This window comes from Oncorhynchus kisutch, linkage group LG15 (assembly GCF_002021735.2).
Source record: "Oncorhynchus kisutch isolate 150728-3 linkage group LG15, Okis_V2, whole genome shotgun sequence".
Classification (NCBI taxonomy): domain Eukaryota; kingdom Metazoa; phylum Chordata; class Actinopteri; order Salmoniformes; family Salmonidae; genus Oncorhynchus; species Oncorhynchus kisutch.
In genome coordinates this window covers 20,927,160-20,950,902 of record NC_034188.2, presented here as the reverse complement: position 1 = coordinate 20,950,902, position 23,743 = coordinate 20,927,160, and the positions used below count along the sequence as shown (strand labels likewise).

At 40.0% G+C, this 23,743-nt stretch overlaps 1 protein-coding gene across 1 annotated transcript; it reads left to right on the top strand.

Moving 5' to 3' along the window:
* The first annotated feature begins 2,336 nt into the window (after window positions 1–2,336).
* Window positions 2,337–7,298, top strand: slitrk4 (SLIT and NTRK-like family, member 4). The gene is made up of 2 exons (XM_020502157.2): window positions 2,337–3,192; window positions 3,795–7,298. Exons 1-2 carry the CDS (start codon window positions 3,142–3,144, stop codon window positions 6,336–6,338), a joined length of 2,595 nt encoding a protein of 864 aa, XP_020357746.2. The 5' UTR covers window positions 2,337–3,141; the 3' UTR covers window positions 6,339–7,298.
* The last annotated feature ends 16,445 nt before the right edge of the window (window positions 7,299–23,743 follow it).

The following is a 23,743-nucleotide window of genomic DNA, read 5'->3' as shown; positions in this document are numbered from 1 at the left end:
CCTATTCTGTTCTTCTGTGTGGGATATAAATAGACATATATTTAGCATATCAAAGGGGAGTCTACAGAAAGAGAAGAAGAAGAAAAATACAACCCCCTGTACTCCAAGAGCAAATACTGTCCCTCTGCTAAACACAACACTGTCTGACGCATCCTACTCTAGCTCTACCTGTGTAGAGAATTACCTTAGCACACTGCCCCTCAAGGAGAAAATACTGTCCCTCTGCTAAACACAACACTGTCTGATGCATCCTAGCTCTACCTGTGTATAGAATTACCTTAGCACGCTGCCCCTCAAGGCTATGCTGCTGTTATTTCATAGCCTGTTGAAGAGAAAATATATTAACAAATGTTTCTGCAACAACAGACTACATGGCATGCCTCAACCGTTTTCCACGGTACAAAATGGGAGACTGAGTGTGATGGCAAATAAATGTCAACATTTAGGCTACTGCCATGCAAGCATTTATTGTCATTCCACTGCTTGACAGTGTAGAATATTCACATGAGGCTCTTTCTGAAGTAGCCTACTAATGTACTTGCATTACGTAACCTATAGCTGATGTAACTGGGTCTATAGGCTATACATTAGGGGCGGCAGGGTAGCCTAGTGGTTAGAGCGTTGGACTAATAACCGGAAGGTTGCAAGTTCAAATCCCCGAGCTGTCGTTTTGCCCCTGAACAGGCAGTTAACCCACTGTTCCTAGGCCGTCATTGAAAATAAGAATTTGTTCTTAACTGACTTGCCTAGTTAAATAAAAAAATATAGACAACCCAGTTGTTCGGCTTCATGTGTTGCCATGTAACCTTATAAACTATTTTTGTTTGTATAATTAAATCCTAGCCTACAATACAGTCAACATTCAGGAGTGCATACTGTACCATAATCTATAGGTACCAAGACAATAAAGTAGGTAAAATGTTCAGCCAGATGAGGGCGCTACCTTTGATTTCTGCATGTGTGACAAACCTCTGCAGGGAGAATCTCAATTGTATACTGTACCTCTCAAGACCTCTCTCCTCGCCTCCTTCTCAAAACCCTTTGGAGGAGGTCAGAGGGGAGGCCTCTGACTTTCTCATCCAATGGATTTTGAGAAGGAGGCGAGGAGAGAGGTCTTGAGAGGCAATTGGGATTCTCAATGTGATTCTCCCAATATCACACTGCCCATAACATCAGTTCAGTGGCGCACCCATGTATCCTCATGTCAAAACAGAACGGGCAGGGAAAATAGGATACATTCATATTACAATAGCCTACTTTTACTGTCATTGGCATTCAAACTTGACCTATAATTGATTAAGCCTGTATCTTGTTCTCCACATAGTCTAAAAAAATAAGCTTGTAGTGTTTGTCACTCTGCCATTAAAACGTTGTTCACTTGGAGAGCTCTTTGCGTTTCACACATTTGGAGCTATTTTCTCTCAAGTATGAATATTATTTGAACAAACAGGTGAAGTCTAGGCTAAAACTGAGTGGTTCCTATTATTGACTTCACATGAGGGAGCATCCACCTGTTGTCTGAAAACTAAAGTGATGCTGAATTCCAGTCGGGCTGCATTTCCACAGGCAGACAAATTCAGATATTTTTTCACATTAGATCTTTTCACATAAGATATATTTTAGAGCTGATCTGATTTGTTAAAGACAAAATAGTGACACATATTTTTTTAAGCAGAAATGGGCTTTTTCCACAAGAAACCCAATTATAATATTCTGCCGTTATTGGTCAAATAGCTGATCTGATGGATCAAAAGACCAATAATTGGGAGGGAAAAAATTCGGAATCGGAATTAGGCTGCCAGTGTAAATGTAGCCATAATGTCTAACATAAAAACGCTATCCAAGTAGCCTACTCAAAAACGATATGCGCGGTAGTGTCTGTTTATTCTACTTCCCTCAGCAATGTTTGCCTTGCTTTGACTGCAGTCCACGTTGAATAATAGTCCACATTAGAATGCCGCTCACGTTCTCTGTCGTTTTAAACACTCCAATCATAAAATATAATGCAGGCGCCGAACCCTCTTGAACTGTCAGGTAAGCGACTTCATCCTCAAACGAAGTCTACCGTATGATCTCGATCCAATAGGCTATAGCACAATGCGTGATGCATAACCATTTCTGTTGATCATCATAACGATAAGAAACACAATTCCAAGTCTGTTAAATTAAACTACTACTAAAATCATTCTAGTCAAGGTCTGAAGTTTTCCGTTTGGTATACGAGACCCCTCCCCTCCCCTCCCCTCTCTCTCTCTCTCTCTATCTCGCTCTGTCTCTCTCTTTTTCTTCACCCCTCCCCTCCTCCCCCGTTCTCTCTGCGTCCTCTTCTCCCGCTAGTCGTGTGGGAAGCTCTATGCAGCTGTAAAGCAGCATACTTATGAGACAGGCAGGAATAGTTGCTATTACGAGACACACTCCCTCCTTCCTGCGTATCCGGATCCCTGGTGACTGTTTTAACAGTAGTTTATTTGAACGCAGTTTCTTGCTTTTGTTGGAAGATGGAGAGCGGCATCTCCTGCTTGCCCGCATCTGACTAAACTGAATTATTCATTTTCCGCGTCAGTTAGTCGCCGTTCTCATTTTTCTGAATATCACAGTGTGGTGTTTTTTTCCCTCTCCTTTTCTTTTCCTTGGAGTAGAGAGGCTCAGCCTCAGATGTCACACTGACAGCCCTGTAAAATGCATGATTCGAAAAGAGACGCTTAGCAAGCAATTTCAGATTTTTGGAGGTGAGTAAACCCGCGCAGGATTGTTTAGGTTTATCGGGTTCTGCTGCTTCATTTTTTCTGCCTGAACGGCTCAGTCCAACTTCAGCGAGCCATATACATAGGCTAAGCATCTCTATGGACTGGGTGTTCCAGCAGCACCATTCGTTTCATTTTCCTCTATCGTGAACTGGAGAGAAGTTGTTTTCCAGTCACTTCAGCTGCTCTCCTTTTGTCCCTGCTTTCTTAATAACGCTGAGGTGGGCACCGTGTCTTTAGCTCATTCCGAACTGAAATGCTTCATGGAGATACAACAACATTGGGAACCCTACGAGAGAAATATATTTTTTAACAAGTGGAGCCTGTCAAGAAGAGACGCATAGGCTGAAATCTGAGCGATAGCCTACCTACGTCTGAATGGGAGCACCGCGTCTCAATGCACTGCCAATGTCCGTTTCTCAAGAAACCACATTTGCAAACGCTTACGGTAAGTCTTCTGTTATTTGGTTGAAAAGCTTTAATATCCATTCTGTAGCCTACATTGTTCATATGTTTAATTATAATATGGGTTGATCCGCCTGGGGCACAGGCTTCATGGGATGTTTTAGCCCACAATATGTCAGCATAGGATGCAGTAGCATATACATTTTCTACTCTTTTTGTCATATGCCCACAAAATTGACGCACTACTGTAATATATAATGGTGATTTCAATTATGTTTTGTAACATTATGGATCAGAAGGAGATTATGGTTTTAAGGCTTCTATTATTAGACTCTTATTATTCGTCTATCATTATTATGGTTATTATTATTATTAATATTATTATTATTATTATTAATACTATGTTTAGGTTAAAATGGTACTTGATGGCTGTATTGCTATAGATAAATGGGTTGATTTGCGTACATTAAATTAGCCTGGTGTATAGACAAAGCATTACTAACATCAGCAGTAGGCATATACTAACTAACCATTACTAACATCAGCAGTAGGGCATATACTATCTAACCATTAATGAAGTACTGTCTGTATGTATAGTACCAGTTTGTGTTTTGATTGTTTGTTTGTTTGTTTTTCCTCTCAAAGGTTACTAAATGGTTTTCTGGGGGATTTATAAAAGGCAAAATGCTGCTTCTAGTTCTGTTGGCCTTTTTCGTATCGAGTACGTTTTCTGACTTGGATTCTGACCTCTCAGCGGAGACCTGCAGCGCCTGTTCATGCATGTCCATCGAGAACGTCCTATATGTGAACTGTGAGAAAATAACTGTGTACAGACCTACCCAGCTGCTGCCCCCGGTCTCTAGCCTCTATCATTTGAATTTCCAAAATAACCTATTGATCGTCCTTTACCCCAATTCCTTTCTCAATTTCACACATGCAGTCTCTCTTCAACTGGGAAACAACAAACTACAGAACATCGAGGGAGGGGCCTTTTATGGCCTTAGTTCATTGAAACAGCTGCATTTAAATAACAATGAATTGAAGGTGCTCAGAGCTGACACTTTCTATGGGATCGAAAACTTGGAATACCTCCAGGCTGACTACAATTTGATCAAGTATATTGAAAAAGGATCCTTCAACAAATTGCACAGGTTGAAAGTTCTCATTCTGAATGACAATCTAGTCCAGATCCTTCCTGATAACATTTTTCGCTTTGCCTCCCTTACACATTTGGATATAAGAGGAAACAGGATCCAGAAGCTACCATATCTGGGAGTTTTGGAACACATTGGACGTATAGTGGAATTGCAGCTCGATGACAACCCATGGAATTGCACATGTGATTTGTTACCCTTGAAAGCTTGGTTGGAGAACATGCCCTATAACATTTTTATTGGGGAGGCTATATGTGAAACCCCTAGTGACCTGTATGGACGACTGTTGAAAGAAACAAACAAACAGGAACTGTGCCCCATGGGAACAGGTAGTGACTTTGATGTAAGGATGCCCCCTTCACAGCCAGAAAATGGCCGAACAACATCCGACAAGGCCCCCACTACGATACCGCCCATAGCCACCAAAGCTCCCAAAACAACAAACCCATCAAAGATTTATGGAAACGGGATTGTTGGTTTACCCGGTTTGAATAAAAATATTCCAATTATGTCCTATCAAACAAGAACCCCACCTCTCTCCTGCCCACAGCCTTGTACCTGCAAAGCTCACCCCTCAGACTTTGGCATCAGTGTGAGTTGCCAAGAGAGAAGTATAAACAATCTAGCAGATATCATTCCCAAGCCACCAAATGCCAAGAAGCTCCACCTGAGTGGAAATTATATCAGAGATATCAGCCCAGTTGATTTCCACGGCTTTGAGGGTTTAGATTTATTACATTTGGGCAGCAATCAAATAGTCACAGTTCAAAAAGGGGTCTTTGCCAATCTGACCAACCTGCGTAGGCTTTATCTCAATGGGAACCAACTAGAGCAGCTGCATCCTGAGATGTTCCTTGGGCTCAGTAACCTCCAATACTTGTATCTAGAATACAATGCCATACAAGAGGTGTTAGCAGGGACATTTGACTCCATGCCAAATCTGCAGTTGTTGTATCTGAACAATAATGTGCTAAGGAGCCTCCCTGCCTATATCTTTGCTGGCGTTTCCCTGGCTAGGCTAAATCTTAAGAACAACCATTTCATGACTCTGCCTGTGAGTGGTGTCCTAGACCAGCTGAGGTCTCTCACTCAAATTGATCTGGAAGGCAATCCCTGGGAATGCTCCTGTGATTTAGTGGCTCTGAAACTGTGGCTGGAGAAGCTGAATGACGGAGTGGCTGCGAAAGAGGTCAAATGTGCATCCCCAGTTCAGTTTTCCAATATAGAGCTACGGCTGCTGAAAAATGAGATCCTGTGCCCCAAACTTATAGCTAGGCCCCCTTTCATCCTGACCAGTACTACTCCGGTGGTGACCTCCATGTCCCCAGCAGGGGTGGGCAAGGCCCCTCCAGGTGGTCCAGTTCCCCTATCCATCATGATCCTCAGTGTCCTGGTGGTGCTCATCATAACAGTGTTTGTTGCTTTCTGCCTCTTGGTGTTCGTGCTGAGGCGCAATAAGAAGCCAGCCGGACGCCAGGAGGGCATGGGGAACCAGGAGTGTGGCTCCATGCAACTCACGCTCAGGAGACACAACAAATCGAACAAGAAAGATGATCTGGGAGGGGAGACGTTCATCCCCCACACTATCCAGCATATGAACAAGAGTCACACCTGTGGGATTAGAGACTCTGAGTCAGGATTTAAGTTTGCTGACTCCCAGAGACAGAAAATAATCCTGCTCAACAGCGCTGACCAAGACAAGGACTCACTGTCCTCCCTGGATCCACGCAATAAGAGACTGAGCACCATTGACGAGCTGGATGAGTTCCTGCCAAGAGAATCCAACATGTTTATTCAAAACTTTTTAGACAGTAAAAGGGGGGATTTCAGCAGTATAGGGGGGAGTGGGTTTCAGATCCGTTACCCAGAGAAACCACAGGACAAAAAGATGAAGAAGTCACTAATAGGGGGAAACCATAGTAAGATAGTAGTGGAACAAAGGAAAAGTGAGTACTATGAACTTAAAACTAAACTTCAAGGTACACCTGACTACCTTCAGGTTCTGGAAGAACAGACTCAAATGAGTCAAATGTAGGCTATCTACCCCCCCTCCCCCTCCTCACTCCCCCCAATGACAAAAGTGCCTTTTGGAAAAGCTTAATGACCAATGGATAAACTGGACAGGAGGCTCCAGTCAGATAACATGATTTCCCGAGAATCAGTGGCTCTGTTGCAAATACAGACTTTCCTCCTGATGTGTTGATGCCATTATAACATGTATTAATATCACATTATACCACAAGACATCCTTAAGAGACAATTGTAGTATTTTGCTGCTATTGAAATTGGTACTTATCAGATTTTTTTTCAACCAAATCATGGGTCATGAAAACAATGTTGACTGTACCTCATCATAGCTAGTGATCCTTCTGCAGTGTTTTTGTGGCAATATGGGATCAGTATTTTCAATGAATGAACTATCATATGGTGACTTTACAGTTCTCCTGGGAATAAAATGTGGTTGGGATCCCCCACTTGCAGACTCTTACCATCTGCCTGGATTATAACTGGTCACCGCTGGTCACTGCTGGGGAACCTGACGCCTTGGTTTCACTAAGAAAAGGCACGTATGAACCGAACAGCAGATTTGGAATGATTCCATGACTTGTTTGTGTAAAGAGCCATGTTAATAGTGTTTGAATTAAATGTGGTTCCTCTGGATATGTTTGGGTATGGCACATGTCGGGACATTTTTTTTAAGCCCAAGAAAAACAGCTGCTTGCCATGTAAGCATACCTGGATTTATTTTGTAAGTCTACATTATTTGTATCTGTGGGACAGTTTGTAAATTACAACAGAAGACAAAACAACTATACCTATAAAAGACAAAACATGTAGAAAAAAAGCAACATTAAACAAACTGAATATTGATGACCCCTGTCAATATATATGATTGATGATCCATGTCAATATATATGATTGATTACCCCTGTCAATATATATGATTGGTGACCCTGTCAATATATATGATTGATGACCCTGTCAATATATATGATTGACGACCCCTGTCAATATATATGATTGATGATCCATGTCAATAAATATGATTGATTACCCCTGTCAATACATATGATTGATGACCCATGTCAATATATATAATTGATGACCAACTGTCAATATATATGATTGATGACCAACTATCAATTGGTAGTACATTTAACTAATTTATTTATTTTTCTATGCAGGATTATTTAAAGATTATTGGTACTATTTAAAAGTGAAATGGATATTTAGAATGCATAAGCAAGACAGGCCCAGATCTCACGCCACAAATGATTTCTCAGAGTAACTGTTTCTGTTTTCTGAGTCTTCATGAACTCTACTGATGGCCTGAAAGGGGACTAGAGATGGATGTTATTTCACTTTGACGGTGCACAAACTGAGGCCTGATTAGTATTTGAAAAAAGGTTTCTTGTAAAAGGTTTCGTGTAAAGGTTTCTTTTTAACATTATGCAACCAAAATAAATTTGCATTAAGGTGATACAATTCTGGATGGTTTGACTTGGTTACCATGGTAATGGATTAGAAAGGTAATGTATGAGATATGTTCAATTTATCTTTGGAAGAAAATTATGTGGCTATGAATTTGTTTTATATACAGTAGCTACTGATCTGGACAGATTCATATCAAACACCATGTGCAATATTAATATGCTCAATCATAATAGCTTAAATCCTTTATTTGATTTATTAGTTCAAAGTTATATTGTGGAGACAACTTATATTGTTATTTCAAATGATTTTATCCAGTTTATTTTACCAAGTCCTTATTTAAAGTATTGTTAAGTTAATGAGTGTTTGAAATACAAATGAATAGAATGTACCTTGAAAGATATGATCAATACAATGTTCTATCAGTCAGCAGAATACTGTATATTGGTTAGTTTTTATTGTATAAACCTGTTGAAGTCAAGGTACCTATCTGCACTGTGTTTTTCTTTTCCTCAAGAAAATGTCATCTTGTTTCCTCAGTCGTTTAAGTTGCTTTATAAATAAAGCCTTGAATGCTCAAGAAGAAAACCTGAGAATAGTTGAGTATTTGAACACAAAATATGTATGACATGAATCTCAATTCAACATGATTACATATGATACAGCCCAATCATAAATGCTGTGTGTGAGTTGTTTCATCGTGTTCCATTACACTGATCAAACAATGTTTAGGGGATTGTTCTTTCTTATTATTTTTAAAGGCAACAACAGTATTCCTTTACATTACAGTTTTTTTGTTACAGGGGATGAATTGGTTAGTGAGTAAAATGATAATATGGTGTCATAACCTTTCCAGATGTTCTGGTGCATGTTTGCTTCTCTATTTAAAATGCCTTCAACAATTGCAGTGCGTCTGTCACCCCCACGCTGCCTCACCCCACGAGAAGTAGATTTAACATTTTAGTCTGATTCAGCCAATGAATAACTCATGTTCTATGATAAAACAGGCAGCACCGTTTTTAAGATGTGGGTGAGAGCTAAACTACTGTTGGGATGTTTGTGGATGGACAGGTCAAGCTTTTGTACTCTGTAATATTCTGTATGACTTACAACACCGCAGCTGATGCTATATGTATCTAGTGATTACTTATTTCATTTGTTTGTTTTGTTTTTGCTTTTTTGAATGCACTCTATTAGCCTCTCATGTTCGCTCTCCTCCCACAGAGAAATGGTTTCCTCTCACAGAGAAATGGTTTCCTCCCACAGAGAAATGGTTTCTTCCCACAGAGAATTGGTTTCCTCCCGCAGTGAAATGGTGTCCTCCCACAGTGAAATGGTGTCCTCCCACAGTGAAATGGTTTTCTCACACAATGAAATGGTTTCCTCCCGCAGTGAAAGGGTTTTCTCCCAGAGTGAAATGGTTTTGTCATTTAGGTTGACTTTTTTCTGCTGACAAAGGAAACAATTGTCTTTTAAGATTAAAGTTAACATGTCTTGCCAGTAAACGTTCATGTTATTCGTTTGTCATATTCACTTGGAGAGAAGTGCTGTACTGTAGGAGATGGATGTCTCATCCTTTTGCTTCCGTTGCCTGGTGCGTACTGCAGTGTGGGGCCATAGTCACTGCTGTTGTTCAGCTATACTCTGCCTTTATTTTGCTGTCCTTTTGTATGAAATGTCAGTGTTGCAAATTAGCCTGGCTAACATCACAGATTTGAAGTTATTAAGTGAATATACTCAGGTTATATTCCTACCATTCTCTAAGTGAATATACTCAGGTTATATTCCTACCATTCTCTAAGTGAATATACTCAGGTTATATTCCTACCATTCTCTAAGTGAATATACTCAGGTTATATTCCTACCATTCTCTAAGTGAATATACTCAGATTATATTCCTGCCATTCTCTTAGTGAATATACTCAGGTTATATTCCTACCATTCTCTAAGTGAATATACTCAGATTATATTCCTGCCATTATCTTAGTGAATATACCCAGGTTGTATTCCTACCATTCTCTAAGTGAATATACTTCAGGTTGTATTCCTACAATTCTCTAAGTGAATATACTCAGATTATATTCCTACCATTCTCTAAGTAAATATACTCAGATAATATTCCTACCATTCTCTAAATTAATATATTCATATTTTATTCCTACAGTACCATTCTCTAAGTGAATATACTCAGGTTATATTCCTATCATTCTCTAAGTGAATATACTCAGGTTGTATTCCTACCATTCTCTAAGTGAATACACTCAGGTTATATTCCTACCATTCTCTAAGTGAATATACTTCAGGTTATATTCCTACCATTCTCTAAGTGAATATACTCAGGTTATATTCCTACCATTCTCTAAGTGAATATACTCAGGTTATATTCCTACCATTCTCTAAGTGAATATACTCAGGTTATATTCCTACCATTCTCTAAGTGAATATACTCAGGCTATATTCCTACCATTCTCTACTGAATGTGTGTGTGTTGTGTTTGTCATGTTGTCTCCATTTTTACACTGGTGAACAAATTGGGTGAATACAAAGGTGACAAAGCCCTTGTATATTTTTTGGCATTCCAACATGGTCTCATTTAATTTGAATGATCTATGACTTCCAATCATCCTCAATATTGTTTTTTGGAAAAAAAGATAACCTGTATTGCAATATGCTAATTTGCTCTAAATGACTCATGAACGAGGGTACTGCATGTTGACAGGGATTTGCATGTGAGTGTGTGTTTTGGATGTGGGGTGAGTGTGTGTTAATATTGTGTGAGTGTGTGTTTGGATATTGTGTGAGTGTGTGTGTATTGTGTGAGTGTGTGTTTGGATAGTGTGTGAATGAGTGTGTGGATATTGTGTGTGTTTTGGATATTGTGTGAGTGTGTGTGTGGATATTGTGTTAGTTTGTGTTTTGATATTGTGTGAGTGTGTGTGTGGATATTGTGTGTGTTTTGGATATTGTGTGAGTGTGTGTTTGGATATGGTGTGAGTGTGTGTGTGGATATTGTGTGAGTGTGAGTTTGGATATAGTGTGTGTTTTGGATGTTGTGTGAGTGTGTGTGTGGATATTGTGTTGGTGTGTGTTTGGATATTGTGTGTGTTTTGGATATTGTATGAGTGTGTGTTTGGATATTGTTTGATTGTGTGTGTGTGGATATTGTATGATTATCTATGTGGATATTGTGTGTGTTTTGGATATTGTGTGAGTGTGTGTGTTGGATATTGTGTGAGTGTGTGTGTGTTGGATATTGTGTGAGTGTGTGTGTTTTGATATGGTGTGAGTGTGTGTGTGGATATTGTGTGAGTGTGTGTGTTTTGATATTGTGTGAGTGTGTGTGTTTTGATAGTGTGAGTGTGTGTTTTGATATTGTGTGAGTGTGTGTGTGGATTTTGTGTGTGTGTGTTTTGAATATTGTGTGAGTGTGTGTGTGTGTGTGTGTATTGTGTGAGTGTGTGTTTGGATAGTGTGTGAATGAGTGTGTGGATATTGTGTGTGTTTTGGATATTGTGTGAGTGTGTGTGTGGATATTGTGTTAGTTTGTGTTTTGATATTGTGTGAGTGTGTGTGTGGATATTGTGTGTGTGTGTGTTTGGATATGGTGTGAGTGTGTGTGTGGATATTGTGTGAGTGTGAGTTTGGATATAGTGTGTGTTTTGGATGTTGTGTGAGTGTGTGTGTGGATATTGTGTTGGTGTGTGTTTGGATATTGTGTGTGTTTTGGATATTGTATGAGTGTGTGTTTGGATATTGTTTGATTGTGTGTGTGTGGATATTGTATGATTATCTATGTGGATATTGTGTGTGTGGATATTGTGTGTGTTTTGGATATTGTGTGAGTGTGTGTGTTGGATATTGTGTGAGTGTGTGTGTGTTGGATATTGTGTGAGTGTGTGTGTTTTGATATGGTGTGAGTGTGTGTGGATATTGTGTGAGTGTGTGTGTTTTGATATTGTGTGAGTGTGTGTGTTTTGATAGTGTGAGTGTGTGTTTTGATATTGTGTGAGTGTGTGTGTGGATTTTGTGTGTGTGTGTTTTGAATATTGTGTGAGTGTGTGTATGTGTGTGTGTATTGTGTGAGTGTGTGTTTGGATAGTGTGTGAATGAGTGTGTGGATATTGTGTGTGTTTTGGATATTGTGTGAGTGTGTGTGTGGATATTGTGTTAGTTTGTGTTTTGATATTGTGTGAGTGTGTGTGTGGATATTGTGTGTGTGTGTGTGTTTGGATATGGTGTGAGTGTGTGTGTGGATATTGTGTGTGTTTTGGATATTGTGTGAGTGTGTGTGTGTGGATATTGTGTGAGTGTGTGTGTTTTGATATTGTGTGAGTGTGTGTGTTTTGATAGTGTGAGTGTGTGTGTTTTGATATTGTGTGAGTGTGTGTGTGTGGATTTTGATATTGTGTGAGTGTGAGTTTGGATATAGTGTGTGTTTTGGATATTGTGTGAGTGTGTGTGGATATTGTTTGATTGTGTGTGTGTGGATATTGTATGATTATCTATGTGGATATTGTGTGTGTGTGTGGATATTATGTGTGTTTTGGATACTGTGTGAGTGTGTGTGTTGGATATTGTGTGAGTGTGTGTTGGATATTGTGTGAGAGTGTGTGTGTGGATATTGTGTGTGTTTTGATATTGTGTGAGTGTGTGTGTGGATAGTGTGTTTGTTTGGATATTGTGTGAGTGTGTGTGTGGATATTGTGTGAGTGTGTGTGTTTTGATATTGTGTGAGTGTGTGTATTTTGATATTGTGTGAGTGTGTGTGTGTGGATTTTTTGCGTGTGTGTTTTGATATTGTGTGTGTGTGTGTGTGTTTTGATATTGTGTGAGTGTGTGCGTGGATATTGTGTGAGTGTGTGTTTGGATATAGTGTGTGTTTTGGTTATTGTGTGTGTGTGTGGATATTGTTTGAGTGTGTGTGTCTGGATATTGTATGATTATCTATGTGGATATTGTGTGAGTGTGTCTGTGTGGATATTGTGTGTGTTTTGGATATTGTGTGAGTGTGTGTGTTGGATATTGTGTGTGTGTGTGTGTGTGTGGATATTGTGTGTTTTGGATATTGTGCGAGTGTGTGTGTGGATATTGTGTGTGTGTGGATATTGTGTGTGTTGGATATTGTGTGAGTGTGTGTGTTGGGTATTGTGTGTGTGTGTGTGTGTGTGTGTGTGTGTGTGTGTGTGTGTGTGTGTGTGTGTGTGGATATTGTGTGTTTTGGATATTGTGCGAGTGTGTGTGTGGATATTGTGTGTGTACGGATATTGTGTGAGTGTGTGTGTTGGGTATTGTGTGAGTGTGTGTGTGGATATTGTGTGAGTTTGTGTGTGTGTGTGTGGATATTGTGTGTGTTGGATATTGTGTGACTGTGTGTACGGATATTGTGTGAGTGTGTGTGTTGGGTATTGTGTGAGTGTGTGTGTGGATATTGTTTGAGTGTGTGTGTGTGTGGATATTGTGTGTGTTGGATATTGTGTGACTGTGTGTACGGATATTGTGTGAGTGTGTGTGTTGGGTATTGTGTGAGTGTGTGTGTGGATATTGTTTGAGTGTGTGTGTGTGTGGATATTGTGTGTGTTGGATATTGTGTGACTGTGTGTACGGATATTGTGTGAGTGTGTGTACGGATATTGTGTGAGTGTGTGGATATTGTGTGTGTTGGATATTGTGTGACTGTGTGTACGGATATTGTGTGAGTGTGTGTACGGATATTGTGTGAGTATGTGTGTGCATTAATTTGCAATGTAACTGTATTACCCATATTGGCAGACTCTAGATCTGTCAATGCACTTAGCTGTTGCGCCAGATGTCTTTTTAAATAGTTGGTGTATTTATTTACCCGCTTTGATCTAATGTGTTGCCAGGTCTGAATGTTGAGATGACACCTATAGATAATTCATTATATATAACCCTTCAAATGCTGTCGCTTTCAGCTCCTGCTTTTGTGACTTCATGTGTGAAGACTTGCCCTTGTGGAATTGCATAAGAAGTGCATAATTGTGTTTTGTCAAACCAATGGTGGGATGTGAATAGTCTCCATATGGATGGGGTTTCCTGTGATGTATTATGCAGAGCAAAAACTCTTACGGCATTATTTTATCATGTGATTTTGTAGACCTTGAGATTTTCACATCAGAATTTCTTGTTTCATATAGGAGTTGCCTTTGTAATAAACCTGCAGTACAACAACCTGGGCCGAGATCTATCACATCTTTTTTGATGCACCCTTGTTTTGCTAAGCCCCACGAAAGGCTTTTTAGGCTCGATGTCGAGACATATCACATATGGCTGAACCCATCATCAGGGATTATAAAACGATGAACATGTATGTATCCGTAGCATGTTTTATCCATATAATTATGCTAACTTTGCTATGCAATGGGTTGAACAAGTATGTGTGTCTGACTAAGTAACCATGGAGACAACCAATCCTTTTCATTAGTTGAATACAATATTTTAATCCTCATAGTTTACATTTTTTACACAATATTGTCATTGGTTCTGCAATGAGTCTACAAAAGTCACTTGTGTTTGGCTCAGTAGCAGTATTTGCATCAGCAATCTTTTCATAGTGTGTGACGTGCATGCACCCCATATATGGTAACGATTAGGAATCCGCTTCCCCAAACATGTATTCCAGGCATCGCTCCTAGCTGGTACTGTAGTCCTGGCATCTCTCCTAGCTGGTACTATCTGGATTTCATTGCATTTATTTGCATTTTTGTGACAAACTCTTTGATGCTGTTGTGACTCATGTAACAGCTCATGTTTGTTTGTAGGGGGGGACGATTTAGGGGTCAGAGCAGGCCCTAAGACTTGGTCACAGTATAGTATCATTTAACAACGTCACTGAGTGATGGTAATATTCACCCCTCTAGTCTCTTCCCCTGTCCCTGAACACTCCAATGTTGCACTGTCCTGTATGACCGGCATGCCCTCCAACCCTGTCCCTCACCCTGCAAGCCAAGCCCTTTCAAGCCTTCCTAAATGACGCCATGGAACGGCAATTGATTTATTCATGTATATTTGCTCCAGTCAATGTCACATGCTCGTTAGGCAGCACACTTCCTGTAGGAGGCCCCGGAGGTGCAGGAGTGCGGGGCTGCATGAACAAGTAGATGTCTTGGATGCAATGGACGCCTTTTCATTTCAACCACAGAGCGATAAGGACAGCCAAGCGCGAGCTGTGATTGGCAGATAACAAGGATGGATTAAACCTCAGGGTCTTTGCCTCTGCTGAATAATGTGGTCATTTGTTTGAAGAAAGAAAGGCAGAGCGAGGCACTACAGTATAGGGCTGTGTGCAGGCCTCGGACCGCTGCAGAGAAAATACTTATCTGAGATCCCATAGTTTCTATGTCAAGATGAGTTCAACAATGGAGAACTGTCCTTGTCTTCTCATTAGGCACAGACGTCAATTCAACATCTTTTCCGCGTTGGTTCAACATAATTTAATTGAAATGATGTGGAACAACGTTGATTCAACCAGTGTGTGCCCAGTGGGTTGTGAATAAGTGTACAGTTAGATTGGTAAAATGATGGTGAAAATAATTGTTTTGAGCAGCATTGAAATAAAGAGAGTTGTTTGTAACATAAAATGAATCACTACAAGTACTTCACATGCTCCATTGAGAGTTCTTGTGTTGCTATGGTGTTTCATACAACTGAGAGTTATTGTGTTGCTATGGTGTTTCATACCAGTGAGAGTTCTTGTGTTGCTATGGTGTTTCATACCACTGAGAGTTATTGTGTTGCTATGGTGTTTCATACCACTGAGAGTTGCTCTGGTGTTGTGGTGTTTCATACCACTGAGAGTTGCTCTGGTGTTGTGGTGTTTCATTCCACTGAGAGTTGTTGTGGTGTTTCATACCACTGAGAGATGTGTTGTTGTAGTGTTTCATACCACTGAGAGTTGCTGTGATGTTGTGGTGTTTCATACCACTGAGAGTTGCTGTGGTGTTGTGGTGTTTCATTCCACTGAGAGATGTGTTGTGGTGTTTCATATCACTGAGAGATGTGTTGTTGTGGTGTTTCAATACCACTGAGAGTTGCTGTGGTGTTGTAGTGCTTCATACCACTGAGAGTTGCTGTGGTGTTGTAGTGTTTCATACCACTGAGAGTTGCTGTGGTGTTGTAGTGTTTCATACCACTGAGAGTTGTTGTGGTGTTTCATTCCACTGAGAGATGTGTTGTTGTGGTGTTTCATACCACTGAGAGTTGCTGTGGTGTTGTAGTGTTTCATACCACTGAGAGTTGCTGTGGTGTTGTAGTGTTTCATACCACTGAGAGTTGTTGTGGTGTTTCATTCCACTGAGAGATGTGTTGTTGTGGTGTTTCATACCACTGAGAGTTGCTGTGGTGTTGTAGTGTTTCATACCACTGAGAGTTGTGTTGTTGTGGTGTTTCATTCCACTGAGAGATGTGTTGTTGTGGTGTTTCATTCCACTGAGAGATGTGTTTTTGTGATGTTGTGGTGTTTCATTACACTGAAAGATATGTTGTTGTGGTGTGTCATACCACTGAGAGATGTGTTGTTGTAGTGTTTCATACCACTGAGGGTTGCTGTGTTGTTGTAGTGTTTCATACCACTGAGAGTTGCTGTGGTGTTGTGGTGTTTCATTCCACTGAGAGATGTGTTGTGGTGTTAGATACCACTGAGAGATGTGTTGTTGTAGTGTTTCATACCACTGTGTGTCCATGCTACTAGTCATGTATTTGTGCCTGTAGTGGTGTGTGTTATGATGCTTCAGGGAGGTTGTTGAGCATAGAGAGTACATCAATGATACTTTATGTTCTGGATGTTTTAAAGTGGCCCATGTGGGAAGGTTGTTTTCAGTCGTGTGTATGTTTGCTTTAAAATGTTTTCTGCCTTAAACTAAAAGGTAGTGTTTGCTGCCCTTCATTTTGCTGAGGAACGTTTAAGCATTTCTCAGTTGAGCAGATTTTACCATTACAAATCATTAATAAGTTATGTGTATTGCATTTTCAAGCTTGCAAATTGAATTGTCAGAAGGGGTTGCCTTTCAGAACTTGTTTTCATGATGGAAAACAGTCACTGTTGCAGTCCTGAGAGAAGTGTCAATCACAGGAGCATAAATTAGGATAACATACAACACTAAGTAGATAATCTGTGCTCATGCTGAGTTTAGTTACAAACAAATGTTTGTGCAACATTTTGGTCACAGACCTTTTCTCTCTCTCATTTACATTAATAGATGTTGTAGTTGATAAATGTTTAATTTGCGAGAATCCTCAGAGTGGGAGTTTGAACTCCTCAAACTGGAATAATCAGAAAGCAAAAAGGGGACAGAAATGTCCCTGTTGACAGGCATACACAAACAACATCACAAACACCCTGAGCATCTTTAACACTCTCTGTGTTGGGGACATGTGACAACAGTGACATGACAGGATGTAATAGTGCTGTTATTCAGGAAGGATTGTGTCTGTCTATCATGGGGTGGGGGGGGGGGGCAATGACGGTTTGATGTCTGACTAAAAGGGATAAAAGTACTAACAACATATTTTGACTGTGACAATCCCTCAAGTGTTTTATGCATTTCCAAACGACCTCATCAGTCAGGACATGAGTGTGTTCAGAGTGCAGGCTCTCATGTTGTCTGTGTTTATAGACGTGTGTTGAGAGGTGCCTAGCATATGCATCACCTCACCGCTAGTACTGTACTGTGTCATGTGATAGGAGACCAGGGCCTATGGAGGGAGACGCTAGTACTGTGTCATGTGATAGGAGACCAGGGCCTATGGAGGGAGACGCTAGTACTGTGTCATGTGATAGGAGACCAGGGCCTATGGAGGGAGACGCTAGTACTGTGTCATGTGATAGGAGACCAGGGCCTATGGAGGGAGACGCTAGTACTGTGTCATGTGATAGGAGACCAGGGCCTATGGAGGGAGACGCTAGTACTGTGTCATGTGATAGGAGACCAGGGCCTATGGAGGGAGACGCTAGTACTGTGTCATGTGATAGGAGACCAGGGCCTATGGAGGGAGACGCTAGTACTGTGTCATGTGATAGGAGACCAGGGCCTTTGGAGGGAGACGCTAGTACTGTGTCATGTGATAGGAGACCAGGGCCTTTGGAGGGAGACGCTAGTACTGTGTCATGTGATCGGAGACCAGGGCCTTTGGAGGGAGACGCTAGTATGTGATAGGAGACCAGGGCCTTTGGAGGGAGACGCTAGTACTGTGTCATGTGATAGGAGACCAGGGCCTATGGAGGGAGCCTATTGTTCTTCAAAGGGTTTCTATTCTGAGCCTGGCAGTACATTTTAAGCTACAAAATGGTGTTAAACAAAAAAATTGCTTGAGTTTGAGTTGTTGTCTCAAAAAATAATATTGATTCACACATCCTGACTGAAGTTGTCAAAGTAAATGACCTTTTCCACTGTTAAACCCGAAATCCCCTCAAATAAGTGACAAGTTGACAGATTAGCTAACGAAATCCAGTATTACTGTCACTGTGTGACCCACTGTGTGACCCACTGTGTGACCCACTATCCGACCCACTCTATGTCTTTGCATTGCTATATTATTTTCTCTGTGCTCTAGAAGCAACCTGGTTGACTCTACTCCCACAGCAACCATCACTTTTATGTATGCTATGTTTGGATCATTCAGGCAAAGCTGTTCCTATGATGATATGAAAGATGAATATAGTACAAACAATATTGGGTTACCGTTTTCTTGGAATAAAAACCACTGCATCAGAATATTCCTAATTCAATACCGTCAGTGCTCACAATAGTTCCAGTAATTGTATTTTCTGTGCAACCCTTTTAGAATGAATCTAAAATCAATACTGTATTTGCAGGAAAAAATATACTTGACAGATAAACCCGGAAAAGGTGACAAACATCTTATCAAAATAGTGACCAAGAAGAGATGCGATGAAATAAACTCTAACCTCTAGAATGTTTATTATTTTCCTCTGAGGTGGATTATTAACACATACACAGAATCTAATTGTGGTTTTTGGGATTGAATTCTCACCCAGTGATTTCCCTCCGGAAAAGGAGACTATATATTCAGAATAAAACAATTTGTTGTTACATTTCAATTGGAAATAAATGAATAGATAATAAATGAACCCAAAGAAAAGGCGCAGAGCTTTCACGGGTCTCAGGTCAATCATATATTACCATTCCCAGTGGAGACACATTGTACAACACCATCATGTGAATGTGATATAACATCCTTGGTGCTTTAGTCTTGAAAATGTTTCATCCTTGAGGTGAATGTTGATGCAGGAGGTTATTGTCTGATGGTGCTAATTATATATCTTCTGTATCTAACCTCTGATAAGCACCGGTGTGATTTCATGGCCGTGATGTTCCGATATTGTGTGAGTGTGTGTGTGTGGATATTGTGTGTTTTGGATATTGTGTGAGTGTGTGTGTGGATATTGTGTGAGTGTGTGTGTGTTTTGATATTGTGTGAGTGTGTTATAGTTGTTATGGATATGATCTCCAGAGACTGATATTCCTAGGTGTTACGGACATGATCTCCAGAGACTAATATTCCTAGGTGTTATGGATATGATCTCCAGAGACTGATATTCCTAGTTGTTATGGACATGATCTCCAGAGACTGATATTCCTAGTTGTTATGGACATGATCTCCAGAGACTGATATGCCTAGGTGTTATGGATATGATCTCCAGAGACTGATATTCCGAGGTGTTATGGATATGATCTCCAGAGACTGATATTCCTAGTTGTTATGGACATGATCTCCAGAGACTGATATTCCTAGTTGTTATGGACATGATCTCCAGAGACTGATATTCCTAGGTGTTATGGACATGATCTCCAGAGACTGATATTCCTAGGTGTTATGGACATGATCTCCAGAGACTGATATTCCTAGGTGTTATGGAGACGATCTCCTAATACTGATATTCCTAGGTGTTATGGAACTGATCTCCTAATACTGATATTCCTATGTGTTATGGAACTGATCTCCTAATACTGATATTCCTATGTGTTATGGAACTGATATCTTAATACTGATATTCCTATGTGTTATGGAGCTGATCTCCTAATACTGATATTTCTAGGTGTTATGGACCTGATCTCCAGAGACTGATATTTCTTGGCGTTATGGACCAGGGGCCGTATTCACAAAACATTACTTACGAAAAAACGTAATACGTTTTTTAGGAAAAAAATTGGAAGTTCATTAGGTAGCTCGTAAGCGCAATTCCTCTAACCGTTCTTAGGAATTCATAGATTTCTTAGGAATTCATAAATATCTTTCCTGAGAACTTTGTAAATATCTTCTTATGTGGCATTGACATTAGTGATGTGCTTGAAACCAATAAATAAGCCTGTGTGACAGGGATGAGAGGATTTGGCCCAGTATACTAAAGTGTTGATATTTCAATTTTGTTACATTTATTTATCTGCTTTATGTCTCAATATTATTTATTTTATGTTGGCTCGTGAACACTTTATGCACAAAAACAAATGAGATTTCTTTCACACATGTAGCCATCAGACTAGCTATATCAAAACCAAAAATGAATAATCAAGGAATGCGCAATAAAAACTTAAGCAGACAAGAACTTGAAGTGATGGTGGAGAAAATAGCAGCCAGGAAAATGTTTCTGTTGGGGAGACTTAAAAACTGCGGGGTCACTGCAGAGACCAAAAAGAGAGGATGGGGGGCGGGAGTGGCCGAGTCTGTCTCTGCTGTCGGGGGTATCGGAAGGGACAGTGACAGCGCCATAGAAAATAGTGGTCCGACATTAAGTCGGCTTTTAATAGGGCTAGGCGTCCCGCTAGCATGCCATGCCATGCGATTGTTTGAGGACGGCACCCCACATCAAAATATTTTTCCACCGTCACAGGTTTCATAAATTCACAAATATCGATTAAATATTCACTTACTTTTTGAAAATCTTCCTCTGATTTGTCATCCAAAGGGTCCTAGCTATAACATGTAGTGTCGTTTTGTTAGATAAAATCCTTCTTTATATCCCAACAAGTCTGTTCAGTTGGTGCCAGTAATCTACTCGTTCAACGTGCAGAGAAAGGAATCCAAAAAATCTACTGCTAAACTTTGTTAAAACAAGGCCAAATACATTTCTATTGAGTCCTCAGATACCCTAAAATGTGATCAAACTATAATATTTCATATGGAAAGAAGTATGTTCAATAGGAAACCAATATTAGCAGCTCGCGCATACACAGATTTTCAATACTGTGTCCCAGTACTAAAACTCATTATTCTTACTCGTTTTGGAAGAAACAAGCCTGAAACCTTGAACATAGAGTGCTGGCACCCTGTGCAAGCCATAGGAATTGCATACTGGGAGCTAGATGTAATTATTTCTCTATACTTTCCATTGTAAGAGCATGGGCTCTCCCCCAAAAAATTATGGTTGGTTTTCTTTGGATTTTCTCCTACCATATCTGTTATGGTAGGAGAAACAATCCTACCATTGTGTTAAAGTCCCCTACATTATTTTAACAATTCTACAACCTTCAAAGTGTTTTGTTTCCAATGGTACCAATTATATGCATATCCTGGCTTCAGGGCCTGAGCAACAGGCAGTTTACTTTGGGCACGTCAGTCAGGCGGAAATTGAAGTTAAAAAAAGGACCCTAGCCTGAAGAAGTTTTAAGAAGAAGGGAGCTTAGAGACCATTCATGTGGACCAGCTGGAGGAGAAGGTGTTGTCTATGATAGGAGAGACGGTGGTAGAGGGAATGCACTACCAGTTAGTTAGCTAGCTACGTTAGCTAGATATCGCGTAACGACATTATAGCCAACATAGCTAAAGCCGTTAAGTCAGTCAAGATCTTCTTTGCAAATTGACAAGCTAATGCTAGCTGTGTAACACTTCTAGAATATTGTTATATATTGTTAAATACTAGGTAGCTAGATAATGCATGTTTACTTAGTTTTCTTGCTGTAGTTAAATGTCCAGTAGCCAACTGTGTCTGTGTAGCAAGAAAAAGTATCCATTCGTCACAAGACAAGGGTTTAGCTGTCCTAATGTTAAGTACATTTCCAAGAAGAAATCCTAAAATACTATTTTCAAGAATTCCATTTCTTCTTAACATTTTTCTTAGGAAGAAACGTTGGGGAAAAAAATTAAGAACTTTTCCAATAACTTTATTGAGGAATAGCAACTTTGCTTAACTTTCTTCATAAGCCTGTAGTTAAGGAAAAAATGGCAGTTAAAAATACATTTCTTCTTAAGAAGTTTTTGTGAATCTGGCCCTTGATCTCCAGAGACTGGTAATCCTAGGTGTTTTGGACCTGATCTCCAGAGACTGGTAATCCTAGGTGTTGTGGACCTGATCTCCAGAGACTGGTAATCCTAGGTGTTGTGGACCTGATCTCCAGAGACTGGTAATCCTAGGTGTTGTGGACCTGATCTCCAGAGACTGGTAATCCTAGGTGTTGTGGACCTGATCTCCAGAGACTGGTAATCCTAGGTGTTGTGGACCTGATCTCCAGAGACTGGTAATCCTAGGTGTTGTGGACCTGATCTCCAGAGACTGGTAATCCTAGGTGTTGTGGACCTGATCTCCAGAGACTGGTAATCCTAGGTGTTGTGGACCTGATCTCCAGAGACTGGTAATCCTAGGTGTTGTGGACCTGATCTCCAGAGACTGGTAATCCTAGGTGTTGTGGACCTGATCTCCAGAGACTGATATTCATAGGCAACCGATTTAGCTAGCTATCTAGCTAGCAATGGCAATCATGTCAGCATATTTCATACTGAGATTACTGTTCTAAAACATATTATTTGGGTTTAAAATAATCAATACTGAAACATTCAGATTAAGTTTGTCAGTGAATTAAACATGTTCAATTGCTTTCACGAGCGTATTCTCTCACTACTCTGTTTAAGACAAGGGTTTAGCTATCTTGGAATTAAGAACCCATACAAAAATGTTATTTTCAGTAATCTAATTCCATCTTTACTTTTGCTTAAGGAGATAAGAAATAGTACAAGAACATTTCCAATAACCTTTTTGAGGAATAGCAACTTTGCTTAACTTTCTTCATAAGTCTATAGTTACTCAAGGAAACAAAACACGAAGCGGATTTAACTTCTTTAGGAAAACAGCCCTAATGTTGGAGACAAACGTCATTATGTTGTCATTCAGAGTTACATGTATTTATTTTCCAAGCTATAGCACACAATATTTGACATACAGAGTTTGGTCTGCTTCCTGTTTTTATTTTCGGGATGGAAAGAATACTGCGATACTGGTATCGTCCTAATGCACACATCATTTTAGGCACACAATTACAATGTAAACCATAGACTTTAATATGTAATACAATGTGGGCACTAAGCGGATAAGGTTGTATATCTGGTTAGTGTGTCTGTTCTGCCCCTAGCGCTCTGTGTAGTACTTGTGCATCATCACTGACTGTGGTTTGCCACAATAAGACAGCTTCTTATGCTTCACACAGGAAACAGTCTCCTGATAAATCAAGCTTGCTAATGTTGTCTCTCAAAATCCCATCTATTATTAATAAATATACATGAGTTAAAGACAGCTCATTCCATTCTGATGAGATTATTTTCTCTGACTCTGTAATTAAGAGTCCACCACAAACAAGTTGCACATGAATATTATTAAGAGGGTATGTATGTGTGTCTTGGGGAAATCTAGTTCTCAGTCGCATGTAGACGAATGTTCTTGCTTCAGATTCTTCTTGGCATTCTGCAAGGAAATTAAACAGTCCTTCAACCTTCAAGCTGTACATTTAATTTACCAGCCATTGAGATGTTTCAAAACCTTGGTTTCCTGTTGACGGTGAATATTGCTCTTTTCGATTTAGACAGGTATTATGTCATGAATTGTGAATGAACATGACACATGATTATGCAAGTGGTCTTCTTGAGGTGCTACCTGGATCCACAATGTGTTGTTTGGAATTCTAACTGATAACAACCTTCTTGCATCTTCACTTCCTACATTTCCTCCTATAGCTGTGAAGCTGCATAGAATCATGTTATGTG